Source organism: Juglans microcarpa x Juglans regia, chromosome 2D (assembly GCF_004785595.1).
Source record: "Juglans microcarpa x Juglans regia isolate MS1-56 chromosome 2D, Jm3101_v1.0, whole genome shotgun sequence".
Classification (NCBI taxonomy): domain Eukaryota; kingdom Viridiplantae; phylum Streptophyta; class Magnoliopsida; order Fagales; family Juglandaceae; genus Juglans; species Juglans microcarpa x Juglans regia.
The window spans coordinates 776,976-793,408 of record NC_054596.1 but is presented as its reverse complement, the minus strand read 5'-3'; the positions used below and the strand labels follow the sequence as shown (position 1 = coordinate 793,408).

The 16,433-nt window shown below is 35.7% G+C and overlaps 1 protein-coding gene and 1 pseudogene across 3 annotated transcripts; both read left to right on the top strand.

Moving 5' to 3' along the window:
- Window positions 1-131: 131 nt before the first annotated feature.
- On the top strand, window positions 132-5,737 carry LOC121249604 (psbQ-like protein 3, chloroplastic). Of its 3 annotated transcripts, none has more exons than XM_041148324.1 (5): window positions 132-255; window positions 1,792-1,955; window positions 2,280-2,928; window positions 3,131-3,233; window positions 5,172-5,737. In XM_041148324.1, the coding sequence occupies exons 3-4, from the start codon at window positions 2,470-2,472 to the stop codon at window positions 3,224-3,226; spliced, it is 555 nt and encodes a 184-aa protein (XP_041004258.1). In that variant the 5' UTR covers window positions 132-255; window positions 1,792-1,955; window positions 2,280-2,469; the 3' UTR covers window positions 3,227-3,233; window positions 5,172-5,737. The 3 variants fall into 3 exon arrangements, with proteins under 3 accessions (XP_041004258.1, XP_041004259.1, XP_041004257.1); XM_041148325.1 differs by lacking the exon at window positions 5,172-5,737 and adding an exon at window positions 4,414-4,729; XM_041148323.1 differs by lacking the exon at window positions 5,172-5,737 and adding an exon at window positions 4,266-4,729.
- LOC121249606 lies at window positions 5,305-16,360 on the top strand (annotated as a pseudogene).
- The last annotated feature ends 73 nt before the right edge of the window (window positions 16,361-16,433 follow it).

The following is a 16,433-nucleotide window of genomic DNA, read 5'->3' as shown; positions in this document are numbered from 1 at the left end:
GAGAGAGGGGGGGGGGGGAAGAGAGGAGAGAGCCGGAGTCGGAGAGAGTGGTGAGAGGAAGTGAAATCGAGGCCGTTGAAAGATCCGTACTAGAGAATCTATGACCGTCCATTTGGGAGAGGTGATATGACAGCAGGCATGTGCCACCATCCTTGCAGTGGTCCTTGTCAGAGTACGGATTATGTTTTAAAAAGGAGATATATTTGTATGTACACGCTGATTCAGATCGTCTCACCGGACTGAGAAGGAGAGAGGGTATGTAGTCTCAAATGTCTCTTTTTTATTATTATAATTTTCTTTTTGTCCATATAATGATTTTTATTTATTATAACATTTTTGTGTGCTGATAGAGAAATTACAAATAAACAATTTCGAAATATATCATATTATATAATTAAAATTTCCAAATATATTATATTATATATTGAAAAAATTAAATAAATTTTTCACAATTATTCTCAACTCATCTTATCTAATTATTATAAATTTTTTAAATTCTTATATAAAATAAAATAAATAATTTAATTTTTTTAAATTTTAAAATGAAAATAATATTAAAAAAATATATTCTAATAATATTTTATTCTATTTTTAACTTTTATTCCAGCTCATCTCATCTCATCTCATCTTATTTATAAAAACAAATCAATTTTTGATATTTTTTAGATAATTTGAAAGAGTGCATTAGATTTCCGGCATTGACTTAACGAATATTTCAATGCAATCGGTTGGTACGTTTAGTTACTAAACTCATCTCAACTCATCATTATAATTTTTTAATATTTCAATATAAAATATAATAAATAATTCAATTTTTTTAAATTTCAAAATAATAATAATATTAAAAATTAATATTCTAACAATATTTTATCATCTCAACTCAATTTAATATATAAATACAACTTAAATGTCTAACATGGAGTAAAATAGGTCTGCACTGAATTAAGCATGATAATTTCATCTTAACTTTCATTTATACTATATTAACTTGGTTTAGTATATTTGGATAATATTGAAATTTCATTTTTCTTTTCTTTGTTCCAAGACGTTGCTTTCCATTCACTCATTTAACTGTCATATTTCTTTTTTTTTTTTTTTTTTATTTGTTTTCTTCGCGTAATTTGAGAGGACGTTGATTTTATTTAATTTGATATATTTTAATATACAGGTTGTTGTTTTTAAAAATAATGAAAATAAAAATGAAGCTATTATTATGATGGATTTAATATATGCATAATTAATAAAATAGATTTAAAAACAAATAAAAATAATTATATTTAGGTAAAAGATAATAAAAAGAGTTAAAAATAAATAATATTTTATTATTATATAAAATTTTGAGAGAGAATTGTTTTGAGTGTAATAGATAAAAGATTTAAAAAAAAAAAACGTGATATTAGATAAAATTTAAATAATAGAATAATAGTCAAACTGATGCTGGTACTTTTAGGCCGAATAAAGGATCATCTAAAAGTTGAATCCATGGACCATGGCCCCTAATTATAGGGGGAGTAATAAAACAATTGAGATGAAAATTAATGTAAAATTAGTTTTTATAAACATTATGGGTTACAATCTAAGGACTTGTTTAATTATATAGATGAGATAAAATAAAAATTAAAAATTAAATAAAATATTATTAAAATATAAATTTTTAATATTAGTTTTATTTTAAAAGTTAAAAAACTAAACTATTTATTAATTTTATATAAAAATTATAATAATTATACAAGAGGAAACCAGGCCTACATCAAAATTGACTCACCATTGACAAAGACACAATGCGTGCAGAAATAAAAGAAAAAATAAGCGACGTTGTGCGTCATTTGGAAGTGCTGTGGATGAGGTGAAAAATCCCTTTTATCAACTAAACAAATCATTCCGCTGCAACAGCTCAAGCGCTCAGCCACCTCCCGTTAGCCAACCGGCTTCCGCCCTCTAAAGCAAACTTTCAGGTACGCGCAAACTCTCTCTCTCTCTCTCTGGGTTCTGATTATTGGCTACTACATGAGAGTTTATACGGTTGTTGTTTGATGTGGGTGCATTCGGAGAGGGTATAAACTTAATAATCTGAGAGTTCTTTCACGTCGAAATTAACTGATGTCTTGAATTAACTCATTATACGAGCAACTGATTTAAAACAGAGTCAATTTGCTAAAATCTAGCATAATCTTAACTTGATTTATGCGCACCGTGTTTCTCGAGGAAGGCAGATGCTATCCGTGAAAACTTCTACTTGTTATCATAATGCTCATGTAATTATGTTAATTATTTTGCAGGAGGGTTTTTGAGAAAGAGATGATTACAGGTTGTGTTTGGAAATTCCTTATCCGATAGTTGATCATAGGTGCATTTCTTTATTATATTTTTTCTATAAATCCTTGGGCTTCGCTCGGGAAATTGACAACGGAATTTGGAAAGAAAGATAATTACACCGTTGAGCTATATTATTAAGAATTTCGCAAGAGGATGATGGCGTTTACGACACCATTGGTCTTACAACCCAACCTGTCACGTTATCCTCATCCTCCAACCTTCACCTGCTGTTTTAAACCGTCTTTTAGGTCCAGAGAGATGCCCCAGAAGGTCATACTCGGTTCTAATTTCCGTAGAAGAATAGCTGGAATAGCAGCAATAGTGTCAGTACTATTGGCCAGTCCGGAGGTTTCTGATGGATTCGAGTTTAACATGGTAGTACCAGGTACAACGTACGAAGAGGCAAAGAGTGGAATCAGAGGCCATGCTCAAGCTTTGCTAGGTATAAAATCTCTGATAGAGTCAGAGTCGTGGGTAGAAGCACAGAAGGTGCTAAGGAAGAACTCGTCCTACCTGAAACAGGACTTGTATACCATAATCCAAGGGAAGCCCGGAAGTGAGAGGCCCGAGCTAAGGAAGTTGTATTCCAATCTCTTCAATAATGCTACCAAAGTAAGTGGTGCTTATACATAATCTTAATGTCTCATGATATCGGATATCTTTTTTCAACGGGAAGCTTTACATAGCATATCGTAATCTGCACGGGAAATGTCATCTTTTGATGATAATTTTCCTCTTACAGAAAACATGCTCACTCTAGCCAAATAAATCTTTCAAATTCACTATACTTGATGATGTTTGATGAACTTTACAGCTAGATTATGCAGCAAAGTATAAAGATGCATCGCTTGTCTGGCAGTGCTACGAGAACATTGTTCTGGCTCTCAATGAGATTTTATCCAGAATATAATCATCAGGTAACTTGCCTCATCCTTCTTTCCCTTTTCTGATTCTCATCCTGCGAATAATGAAAAGTACATGGGACATTAGGTGGTTTGTCAAAAATGAGCTCATTTTGGCTAGACTTGTTAGATCGCCATGTTGTAAAAGCTGAACATGGTATCACCTTGTCATAAAAGCTAGCTCTTTTAAAGAATAAAAAAAAATAGTGGAATTTGAAAGTTGCTAACTCTTTTAAAGGTGCTAAAAGGGGTGTAGCGAGTAACAAACCTTGGTCTCCTTCATGTTGCCCTTTTGCCAAGGGGGAAAGAAAGGAAAGAGAAAATAAAAAGTGGTAGAAATTGACCGTAAACTAGCTGACCCTGCAGGATCCTGTCTCAAAGGTAGGACTTGGGGCACAACTGAAATATGATTTTATTTGGGAACTAGCATAAATGATTTTAAAAGAGGAAACTGTTGGAACAGCCTGTAAACTAATAATAATAGCAATAATGAACTTTTTGTTGAGAATATTACTTCGATTCTTGTCCAAATTGTTATGGTTTTAGCTGCATCACTTTATTTGGTTTTTTGAAACAAATGGCAAGGAATTTGTTTGATCACTTGAAACTATAAAAAAGCTCTTCATTTCTTTTAGGTGTCTCCATTTAAAAAAAAAAAAAAAAAAGGAGAGAAGAAAAAATAACGCTTGCAATAGATCTGGCATATTTTTAGTAATCTCTTTACATCAGTCAAATTTTCTTTCTGCCAGCAATGAACTCTTTATATTCGCACCCAACTAGATCAAGTTTTCTATAAATTGCTGGCTCAACCCGGCTTGATTTGTTCTCCCACATGCATGGGTCTTTTGCAAAAATTATACCAACTACCATGAACATGATCTGGTCCAGTTTTGACATCATTATCTGCCCTCTTTAAATTTTGCTTCTCTCTCTTGCTCTTTTTTTTTATTTTTATGTTAAGCAGAAAATTACTTGTTCATATGTAGAAAAATCAAAGGACTACTTAAAACCAAAAAAATCAAAGGACTGATGTAATTGCTCTCTAAGAGTGGTGTGCCAAATCAAAACGGGATAAGAGCAGTATTCTAGTAAAACAACATGCGAACTCCTACTTATCTAGTATGCTATGAAGATTGGCTGAGAACCTCAGAGTAGTACAACACTTTATGGTCGTCCTTCTTATTCCATAATTTAGCTACTGGAAAGAAGGCAGTGGTTGGGAAGCAGCGGCAATAATAATGTCGGAGGATTCGGACATGGACCATCTGTGGGTCGACCGGGCCCTACATGAAACCCATGCGGACACCACAAGGCATTATTAAGCATATAATGTCTTTGGGGCACTAACGGATTGGAAGATTTCTGTTCTAGAGCACATCTTTTTACCCACTTTTCTATGTTTTGAGACATTGAAAATAAGTGCAACCGGGTGACATTAGCTATCTCCTGTTTAGTGCATTTCGGTGTTCGGAAAACGACTTTTGATAAATGTAGCTCGATTACCATTGACATATTGATGCCTCCCTATATTTTTTCAGCATCTACATGATTCACTACGTACCCGATGACATTATTTCACCTTCGGTTCTCCGATGACTTCATGAGACCTGCAAAACTGAGAAAAGAATAAATCATAAAAGCTTGATACTTGATAGTAGTTTCCAACGGCAGAATGCTCCGATGATTAAATCAGTATGTTTGTTTCTTAAAAAGTGCTCTCTTCAAATGTACTAGGTTTATCTTTTTATAGGCAAATGTGCTGGTTCTTTTCAATCCAGAAATTATGCTCTACATTTCCACCTTTTGATTTCATCCATGGCCCTCCCATGCTTTTGGTAACAGGCGCATGATCCTCTCATCTATCGGTTTTTTCTTCATCCTTTATGTAATATGGAAAACATCAATGTGGTTGGGCCTCCTAATCTTAATTGTGCACCCATGAACACCTAACAGATCAGACTCGGAGGGGTCGTATTGATGATGGAATGATCACTTTGCTAGAGAAGAAGAGAGTGGAGAAACACTCAATGACCTTGCGCGAGAGGAACAACTCGTTACCAAAAATTGACCTTACTTGGGTGGATGACGGCTGGACATCATAGATATCGCCCAACCTTTTTGACTTCTTGCTGAAACAACTCGAGGCAACTTGTGGTCTTATAATCTTACGTCCTTATCCTTGATACATGAGTGAGGAGCTATGTCATGCTTTTGTTATGGTGAGATCGCTACTTGGTTAATGATCACTTTAAACTCTAAATTCTTGAATTGGGCCTTAGCTTTTCTAGAAAATGATGATTTTTTTTTCAAGTAAAAGATTTTATTCCTACTAATTAAAGAACATGCATAATCCAAATACACAAAAAAGTATATAAGAAAAAACACCTAGCTAAATATGATGAAATATGTACAAGAAATAGGATGGTGATCGATATGATGGACTAATATACTTTATTTTTGTGTTATAATTATTCAGAATCATGAAGATTTATGTGAGCTCTATATTTACTTAATTTTTTTAAAAAATGTACGGTGCTTGTGCAATGTGTAATTTTATCTAGCATTATTCATATAATATATTGGAAATTATGGAAGGATGACTTTGAATTTAAAAATTTTGTAATTTTTATGTTGATGAGTGTACTAGTGAACTTATATTAGAACCCATCAAAAGGTTTAATCTCGAATACAAAAGATGGAAAAAGATTTCACAAGAGGAGAACAATTGTTGACTTGGACTCGTAACTTAGACTTGCAAAACTCCTACCAGCCACTTAGAGCATTGACATTGCCAAGACTAAAGTTTAGCTAGAATCTAAACTTTTGAAATTTTTTATTGGTGAGTCTACATTGGACTAGCCATCTTAAAATTAAAATAATAATATAAAATTATATATTTTAATCATATTTGACAAATTTTTTATATTTTACAAATACAGTTCATATATTTGAATAATATTTGACAAAAAACAAAATTTATACCCTTTAGTATGAAAGCAAAGTCACTAGTTTCTAAAACCTTTAGTTATTAGAGATACGCATATTGTCGAGGAATAGAATGCAACAACCATCTTATTCCAGTAATCTTGAGCAGGTGTAAATTACTCCAAACCATTTGCTATTAGTTGCATCAGGAGTCTGTTTGACATCATGGCAATATATTCTGCTATATATAAAGCACCTCAAAGGTAAATTTCTCTGTATGTTCACATTTTCAGAATATGATACATGCCTTGAGTCATACTCTTTGAGTCATTGATGACTTTCCAGCTATATGATAGTGAAAATCTTATGAAATCAAATTCACAAGATTCTAAATTCAAGTTCAAAAAAAGTCCACAAATTACCGAAAAGTCCATATAAATACCAAAAGATAATTTTCAACACATTTTCTAGTACAAAAACTAATATCCAGTTCACAAATTATCAAAACAGTCCACAAATTACCAACACATTTCAGTTTCTAGTACAAAGATAATATCCACAGTCTACACATTTAGTTGCTACCCAGCCATATCATCAAACTGTGTATCCATCCTTGAAATCTTCCATAGGAAAAGAGCCATAAAAGTGAGCCAAATTAGTATCATGTTATATGCAAGTCCACTTGGACTTTATTCACATGTTCATTAATGTTAAGGAAGAAGCAAAGGGCCATATTAAATCTGTCAAAGTAGAGGACAATGGGCATAACAGAATGCACAAAAGCATCACAATAGAAGGCATCACACATGCATAATAGAAATACACCATAACAGACATAGTACAAGCACATCAAAATGTTAATAAATAGAAAATCTACTTTAAGAAGCTATTACTAAAAGCATTAGGCTCAATATAACCTCTTTGAATAGAAATCTCAATCCAAATTCAATTCTCATAGAATAAATTGATAGATAAATAGATAACCCAAGTTACTAACTCAGTGAACTCTTCAACTAAACCAAATATGCATAATCTAGATTTGTAACATGAAATTTATGTGCATCAACAAATAGATATTTTTAAAAGCAGTAAAAGATTAAAAACTCGATACTCAATTATAGATATTTTTAAAAACCCACAATTCGCAGCCAATATTCCACTGAAACCAAAACACGTAAATCTCAATTTTAGCTCCAAAGATTTTTTTTTCTAAAAAAAAAAAAGGATTAATTCAGCATCGAAAAGGGAGGAACATTGAAGAGATGACTGGTGTACACACCTCTTAAAGTCTTAAACAGTGAATAAAATAGCCGTCGGAGAGTCGCTTGCGAAGTAATCAACTGCTGGACGATGTAAAAAAGAAAAAAGAAAAAAATGAAGAGTGTTTCCAGGAGCAGACAATGGAGGAGAGTTGAGATTTTGGAAAAATGTAGACTGTATTGTAGGCTTTGTACAAGACAAAGCCATGCATGGTTTTCGATCAGTTATTCAACTTTTTCAAGACAATGGAAAACAAAACAATAAAAGAAAACCCAACTCAATAAAAGAATAAATTCCACATCAAAGCAGAGTGTAAATCGAAACCTATGTAAATCGAAACAGAGTGTTTATCGAAAATCATGTAAGAACTATGAAAATCGAACAGAGTGTAAATCGAAACCCATGTAAAGCAAAACACACGGCAAAATCCAAATCGGAAATCAGTTTATAAGAAATACCCAAATTGCGATTTTGTTGTGACATATTTGTGGAGGAAATTCACAGGTCTCTTGTGGGCTAGAAGACGACGGCGTGGATGATTTGTGGGTTAGACAACGGCATGGCGATCGACGAAGAGAAGAGGGCATAGACGATCGAAGAAGACGCAGGTCTTTTGTGTTTCACACGTTTCGAGATGAATAGAAGAAAAACAAGGAAAATGTGATGAAGAAAAAAAACGAATGATGGGAAATACATGAAATAATAAAATATATATTTCAAATGTAAACAGTATCTCATCAGATTTGGAGAGGAGCCCAAATTTACAAGCTCAAGTGTTTAATTTTGGACTTTTGGTTAATTTAATGTAAATATTTTTTCTCAGCTAAAATTTAGAGTTAAATTTGGCTAGGGCATATTGCCAATTCTCTTACGAAGTATTGTAGAGACGTGCCCCATGCATATTGGTTGGTGGCATAATTATTTTCTTCATTTTAGTTCCCATATGTCGTATTTGCCGCCCATTTCTTATCCCTCTTATTTCCCATCACACTAGACTTAAGCTGTGTTTGGGTAACCAACACTTCTCAATACTTTCCAAATATTTTCGTATGGATGAGGAGACTTCACATGCCAAACACGTTTGAAGTAGTTTGAACAAAGTATCTTGCCACTGTGTTGAACAATGTCTGTTGAACAAAGTCGGACACAACCAACAAAGTTACGTGCGAATGCCAGTGTGCGACGGAGAGGGAGAGGGAGAGAGAGGTTCGTGGTGGCTGGGTCTGCGAGAGGTGGTGGAGGTGCGGTGGCCTAGTGGCCACGTATAGCGACGCAAGTGGATAGAAATGGGTAAAACCCATTTCGGTTGGATTACCGTAGGGGAGAGAAAGTTGCGCGTGGGGGAGATTGGTGGTGGCTGGCTTGGTTGCCGGCATAAGGGGGAGTCGCCGATAGTTGCGGTGAGGCTGGGTGGCTGCGTACAGCGGTGCAAGTGGAGAGAAATGGGTTTTGTGTACATTTCGGTTAGATTACTGCATGGGACATAACGCTGCGCGTGGGGGAGATCGGTGATGGTTGGGGGAGTCGCCAATGATGGCGGTGAGAAGGGGCGGCGCCAGGCTGGGCTCAAAACCCATTTCGGGCATGGGTGAATCGGGCCAGAGGAGAGAGAGAGAAAGTGAGAAAAGAAAAAAAATTCACTATAATATTTATCACTATTATATATATAAATAAAATTACTATAATATTCATCACTATTATATATATAAAAATAAAATCATTATAATATTTATCACTATTATATATAAATTAAAAATAAAATCATTAAAGTATTTATCACTATTATATATAAAAATAAAATAAAATCACTATAATAAAATCACTATAATATTTATTACTAAAAATAAAATCACTATAAAATTTATGGGACCCACACTTTTTTCAACTACCTATCCAAAAGTCAACAACTCAAAATACTCTCAATGGGACTCACAAACTCACTACTCACAAACTCACTACAATCTCTACTCATAATTATTCACAAATATTCTTAATACTTATAAGCTATTTTCACTACCCAAAGATCATGCACATGGTGTTGATAATTACCGCAACATGGTACTGGTGGTGTTTGAGAGTGGGCATCGTTGCAGACCCGGAGATCAATCTGTTGAACAAGGGCTGCAGCACCTACAACATGTCCAACGTCTCGGGTTTCTATACCAACCTGAACGAGACGTTCTCGGAGCTCAGAGCACAGGATTTTTTTTTTTAAAGAAGATGACGTAACCCCACTTTTATTGATAGCCCTCACTTTTAGCGGAGGAAAATCGTAGTTACAAGCAGATACCTGAGTGGTACAATATAGAAAATAAGCATAACCTAGGTGACCCAGATCCGAAAATTCCAGCCAAAATACAAACTGCCCATAATTTTTATAAATAATGACCAGAAATAGGATCAAATCCTGCAAGAAAAAAGGCCAAAGAAACCAAGTGCACATAAAAAGGTCAAGGAAAAACCAGACATCCTAATCACAACGCATATAAGGAATACCAAGTAAGTCCATCCTAAGAATACCTTTTAACTGACTAGGGAGATTATCACAGTCAGCAGACCACTCCATATCTAAGCCCCTAGCACCCCTCTTAGCAAGAAAATCGGCCACAACATTCCCTTCTCGATAGATGTGGCTTACACGATAGTCCATGCAGTCGAGATAGGTGAATAATTCATCCCAGTACTCTTCTAGATACCAGATATTACACTCACCTTTAATAATCCAATTAACAAAGAGCTGGGAGTCCGTCTCAATCTCAACCCTATAGAACCCAAGTTGATAGTACCTCCTGATCCCCTCCAAAATACTTCTCATTTCAGCAAAATTATTAGATCCCTGACCTAAATAAGCAGAATAAGCCACCCTGAGCTTACCACAATTATCACGAACAGCACCCCCAGTGCCTGCCGGCCCAGGGTTACCCAAACTACTTCCATCAGTGTTAAGCTTCACCTATCCTAGTTGAGGTCTAACCCATCTCACCACACGAATCGGCTTAGACTTAGGTAAGAGAACATGGATATCCATCCTATTTAAAATAGCAACATCTTTATTAGAAATACAAGCAACTTTCATGAACAGGAGCATGATCCTACGGATCCAAAACTTAATTACTTTCCAAACCGACTCAGCCGTATCAACCTTATCTTCATACCTAGCTTTATAATACTATTCCCAAATTTTTCAAAAAACAATAGATGGGAGAAACCCGAAAATAATGCGAATTTGAGAAGACTTGCCCGCTGGACGAAACCAGAAGTTAATTTGCTCGTTCCAAGTATGAAAAACAGTGCACACCTAAGTGAATAGCAGCCATATGCCAAATTTTCCTAGCAAACTCACCAGTGCAAAGCACATGGTTTAAATCCTCCGTATGACCCACGGAACAATAATTGCATTTAGAAACTATCGGGATGCCAATTTTTCTAATCTTTTCATCAACACTCAAGCAATTATTAATAGCCTTCCACATCATAATAGAAATTTTCTTTGGAATGTTGGTGTGCCAAATCCACTTAGCCCAAGTTAGAGGGGTGTCTCTGGCTCGGGTACAATCCCAAGCACTTTTGGTAGAAAAGATGATTTCTCAGAGCACAGTTGATCTGGGAAAATTTGAATCAAGAAGCTCTAAAATATACTTTTTATTTTTGTTAAAAAAAAGATGACACATAAGATGGTCTGTGGAGGTTGAGAAATAGTAGAAAGTTGTGTTGAAGAATTCCGTCAGGAGTCCAAATTTGCTAGCTCAAATGTTGAATTTTTAGACTTTTGACTAGTCTAATGTAAATATTTTTTTCTCATATATAACTAAAATTTAGATGGTTGTGTTTAGATATTGAACTGAATTGAATTGAATTGAGTTGAATTGAGATAGTAAAATATTGTTAGAATATTATTATTATTTTGTGATTTAAGATGGGTTAAAGAATGAAACGAAGCGGTTAGGCCATATTGCCAATTCTCTTACGAAGTCTTGTAGAGACGTGCCCCACGCGTACTGGTTGGTGGCGGAATTATTTTATTCATTTTGGTTCCCATATGTGGTATTTGCCGTCCATTTGTTTTCCCTCTTATTTCCCATCACACGAGCCTTAACCCTCCTATCCCTCTTAATGATTCTAATTTTAGACTAGTAAGTCGTTTTAGATATTCTAACTATCTATTTTTCAGATTCTGTGTTTGATCTTCAAAAGGTTGAAGATCATCATGAACGTCCTACATAGAAAGATCATGCACATGGTATTGATAATTACCGCAACATGGTACTGGTGGTGTTTGAGAGTGGGCGTCGTTGCAGACCCGGAGATCAATCTCTTGAACAAGGGCTGCAGCACCTACAACGTGTCCAGCGTCTCGGGTTTCTATACCAACCTGAACGAGACGTTCTCGGAGCTCAGAGCACAGTTGACAAAGGCAGCAACAAATACTTCGCGACTGCACAACAAGTGAGCGGCTCGAGCCCGGCCTACGCCATGGTGCAGTGCAGGAACTACCTCTCCACTGCAGACTGCATTGCTTGTTTCACTGCAGCCGAGTCTCAAATCCGCAACTGCTCTGCTGCCAACGGTGCTCGTGTCATCTACGACGGCTGCTTCCTTAGGTACAAACTCTTCGTACCTTTCTTTTTTTTTTTGGTTGATAATTATAATTGTTTTTTTTTTAGTTTATTGAGTATTCAACTGAGCGTGCATTAGGCAACTAATGATCAAGAATTTGTATGTATCTTCTCAGTTGGTAGCATTATTTAAGGTATATATGCAGTCTAGTCGACTAATAGGCCCGAACGTACAGATAATTCCACCGTGCCGCGATTATTGCCGGTGTTGACTTTAAACAAGTCGGCTGTCCCTGTAATTAACCATGGGGTCCTAGCTAGTGTATTCAGCTCTGCCCAAAATGAATATAAATATATAAATATATATATATATATATATATTTATATGTATCCGCTCATGATCAGGCTGTACGTACGTTCTAATTAAGCAGGTCTGTATTTACAATATTATATTACCATATTAATTATAAACTAACAAAATGGATGCCAAATCCAACACGACGCTTTTAATTATTGTTATCGGTAGTAGAGAATTCATTGCTGACCAGCTAGCTTGTAGTTTGAACCAAATGAAACAAATAAAAGAGACAATTAATAAAAACCGCCGCAAGATTGTCATTCTCTGTTCTTCGCTGGCCTTGCATCTATTTTCTACACATGCCTGCCTAATTACGTCGTTAGTGTTTTTAAATGATGTCATTAGTAATAAAATTAATATGAACTCCCTCTTTTGATCGATCCATGTCGGAATAATTTTTCTATTAATTAAAAATTTAAAGCACTAATTACCAACTATCAACAACTAGTAACCCATAAACTACTTCCAACTTTCTGATCATTAAATCAGTCAAATTATTCACACAGGTCTGCATGCGCATTTGCACACTTGTGTTTGTAGAAAATTTACTAGTTAAGACAACCGTATTGGCATATCTTTGTACTTTCAAGTTCAAATATAATCTTTACAATAAGATGATAAATGTTTTGTGATCATAAAATGTGTGTGTGTGTGTGTGTGAGAGAGAGAGAGAGAGAGAGAGAGAGAGAAGAACAACTGATCAGGCTTCCTGTACTTGGTAGTTAAATCAAATTTTGTTTTTAAAATTCTATATATGTTAAGGGGGCTCTAACACACAGCCAACTTTCGCTTCTGGGTGTCAACTAAAAACCATATGGATGTGGTGCATCAACAGAGAAGTTTGATGTTGGATGCTGCAATATTTTCAGGTACGAGAGCGCCAGCTTCTATGACGAGACCACAATGCCTGGTAGCGAAGGGATTTGTGAGAATCAGACGGCATCCCAAGCCACCTATTTTACTACAGCTATGGAAGCATTGTTACTGGATCTCCAAGTTGCAACTCCTAAGATAAATGGTTTCTTTGCTGCGAGTAATAAGGAAATTGCGGTTGTTGGTGGTACTGTGTATGGTGTGGCACAGTGTGTGGAAACAGCTAGTGACACTGCTTGTCTGCATTGCTTGAAATTTGCTTACACCAAAGCACAGATGTGTCTTCCTGGTAAAGATGGTAGGGTAGTTGATGCTGGGTGTTTCCTTAGGTACTCGGACACCGCCTTGCTGATAACCAAACAACTGATATCAGTCCTTTCTTGGAAATGGTGGGTCTTTGTAATTAGCCAATATTTCATTTTTTTCTCGCATACTGCTGGGCCATGATTTTATCTTCAAATATCTCGTTGTCGTAATTGTTCATACCTCCATATTTTCTATCACAGGAAATTCGAGTAAGAAGAAAGCCATTATTGGAGGAGTAGTTGGAGGTGTAGGTGCTCTTCTCATTATAGCTTTGTTAGCCTGGTTTTCACTGTCAAGAAGGCCCAAGGCAGCTTTTAGAGGTAAAGCTACGTGAGCACTGTGATTTTCCAGTAATATTTTAATTTTGACGATTTATGTTTTTTTTTTTTTCCTTTTTTTCCCTTCTTTTAGGAAAATTAGCTATAAAATTTGTGAATTTAACTCATTGGTTGGCTCAGGTGCTAAAGACCTTGGTCTTGGTGGTATGCTTGCTTCAGGTCTAAAGTTCAAAATTTCAAATTCTCTTAGATACAAACAATTTATAAGGATTATCGGACTGAGGGAATTACCATTTTAATTACCCAAAGTGCACTTGTAGAAAATTCCTTGTCGAGAGTCTGTGTACCTTTGGATTAGTCGGGACTTTGTTCTCAAATGCCCGATGCACTTATTAAAAAAAAAAAAATTGTGAATTTCTTCGTCTTTTTCTCTTTCTTCAAATCACGTTTTAAATATTTTGACATCATATCATGAAGTTAATGACTGTAAGTAAATATTCTGAATACGCAATCGACCATTTTACCATCAAAGTACAAGACACTTGGAAGGAATAAAGTGCAATTATTCTCTTTTTCTTGGTCAGTCCAATTTCTGTCTATTTCGAAAACCATGTGATCTTCTTCTTCTTCTTCTTCACTCTAAGCTTTTGTCATTTTCTTTTCATCTATGATAATAATTAACTTTGGATGCACGCAGCTCATTTATCAGTAATTATAACAAGTTTTCTGCATTTATGAGGCGATTGTAATTGCTTCCCTCCATAGCAGGTGACATATTAGGAGCAACTGAATTGCGAGGTCCGGTGAATTACAAGTTGAAGGACTTGAAATTGGCAACAAAGAATTTTAGCGAAAAAAACAAACTCGGAGAAGGAGGATTTGGTGATGTATACAAGGTAAAATTAGAGAGAGAGAGAGAGAGAATCGTGCACATCTTGCATCACTTCTTCCATGAGTTTATTCCCCCTTCCTTTTCTTTTCCTTAATCCTGTGAAACTATGGTCGTGCGGTATGAAAAGGCGTCGATGTTCTCTTTACACCTCCATTTACCATTTTAAAAGTTATCAGATCTTTATCTACATTTAGTATTGCATTTAATCCTCTGCTGGTTGTATGCTGACTACTTTTCCTTGCTTTTTATCTTTGCATCGTTGACTAGGGAACTCTGAAAAATGGGAAATTAGTAGCTGTCAAGAAACTAGATATAGGGAAATCCTCGAGGGCAAAGGCAGATTTCGACTTATAAGTAATGTTCATCATCGGAATCTGATCCGTCTTCTTGGGTGTTGTAGCAAAGGACCAGAACAACTTCTTGTCTATGAATACATGGCAAACAGTAGTCTGGATAAGTTCTTATTTGGTAACTTCAGCTCAACTCTTTGATCTTTAGAAACCTTGAAACCCTGTTTGAATTTCTTAAAACTTAATCTAGACACTGTTAATTATGGGATACAGGGGAAAGACGAGGATCTCTCAACTGGAAACAGAGAAATGATATAATCCTGGGCACAGCCAGGGGAATTGCTTATCTACACGAGGAATTCCACGTGTGTATCATACGTAGAGTTATAAAAACCAGCAACATTCTTCTGGATGATGATTTCCAGCCCAAGATTGCAGACTTTGGGCTAGCAAGACTTCTGCCGGAGGATCAAAGTCATCTCAGCACCAGATTTGCAGGGATGTTGTAAGTCATTCACTCCTATTCCTTCGCAGTTTAGACAACTTTGCATGAATTGTATGATGACTTTATTGTGGTTATATGAGTAATGGCCTAGGATAGCTGCCGTGGTATTCCAAACTCTGTAATCACTTGGTTTTTTTATTCTTTACAATTATTAAATAGTAACTGATTTGGTCTGAATATCCATCAGAGGATATACGGCCCCCGAGTATGCAATCCATGGTCAGCTATCAGAAAAGGTAGATACCTACAGCTTTGGTGTCGTCGTCCTTGAAATTATATGCTGCCGAAAAAGCAGAGAACTGAAGATTCAAGATGAAGGGGAATACCTTCTTTCACGGGTAATGTCCCAAATCAATTGGGTTCTACACCTACTTTCTTGAATTTTTGTATGGTATATTTTTTGTTTTTAATTCAAATGCTCGAATTTGCCAATTCATTATTTATTTTGTTTTTATGGTGCAAATAGGTATGGAATCTGCACGAGAATGGCAAGCATTTGGACTTGGTTGACGATACCTTAGACCCAAACGATTATACAGAAGAAGAAGTGAAAAGAATAATAGAGATATAGCTCTGATGTGCACTTAGTCATTGGCTACACAGAGGCCCTCAATGTCAGAAATAGTTGTTTTACTAAAATGCAAGGGGTCAACAGATCACCCGCCACCAGCTAAGCCAGCCTACGTTGATTCTGATAAGAAAATCCGGGCAGACACATCCACTTCAACCGCATCCTCCAAGTCTAATGCCACCACCTCTTTCTCTCAGTTCTCAGGTCGCTAATGTATATGGCAATCAGAAATTCTCAAGCGCGACTTCTATGTTTAAACTTTATTAGTATTCCTTGTTTACAGTATGTATATAAACTCTTGTGTGCGTTGGACATGTCCCTGTGAAAATGAAGGGGTTACATAATCACATTGCAGTGATGATATATAGTTTTCCGGTCATCTCACCAACTAATTAGCACCT

What these genes read in the sequence shown, in the direction of transcription:
- LOC121249604 (XM_041148324.1), top strand. Translation starts at nt 2,470, where the DNA reads ATGATGGCGTTTACGACACCATTGGTCTTACAACCCAACCTGTCACGT. An exon ending in TCTTCAATAATGCTACCAAA is followed by an intron (nt 2,929 to 3,130) that starts GTAAGTGGTGCT and finishes TGAACTTTACAG; the next exon opens with CTAGATTATGCAGCAAAGTA.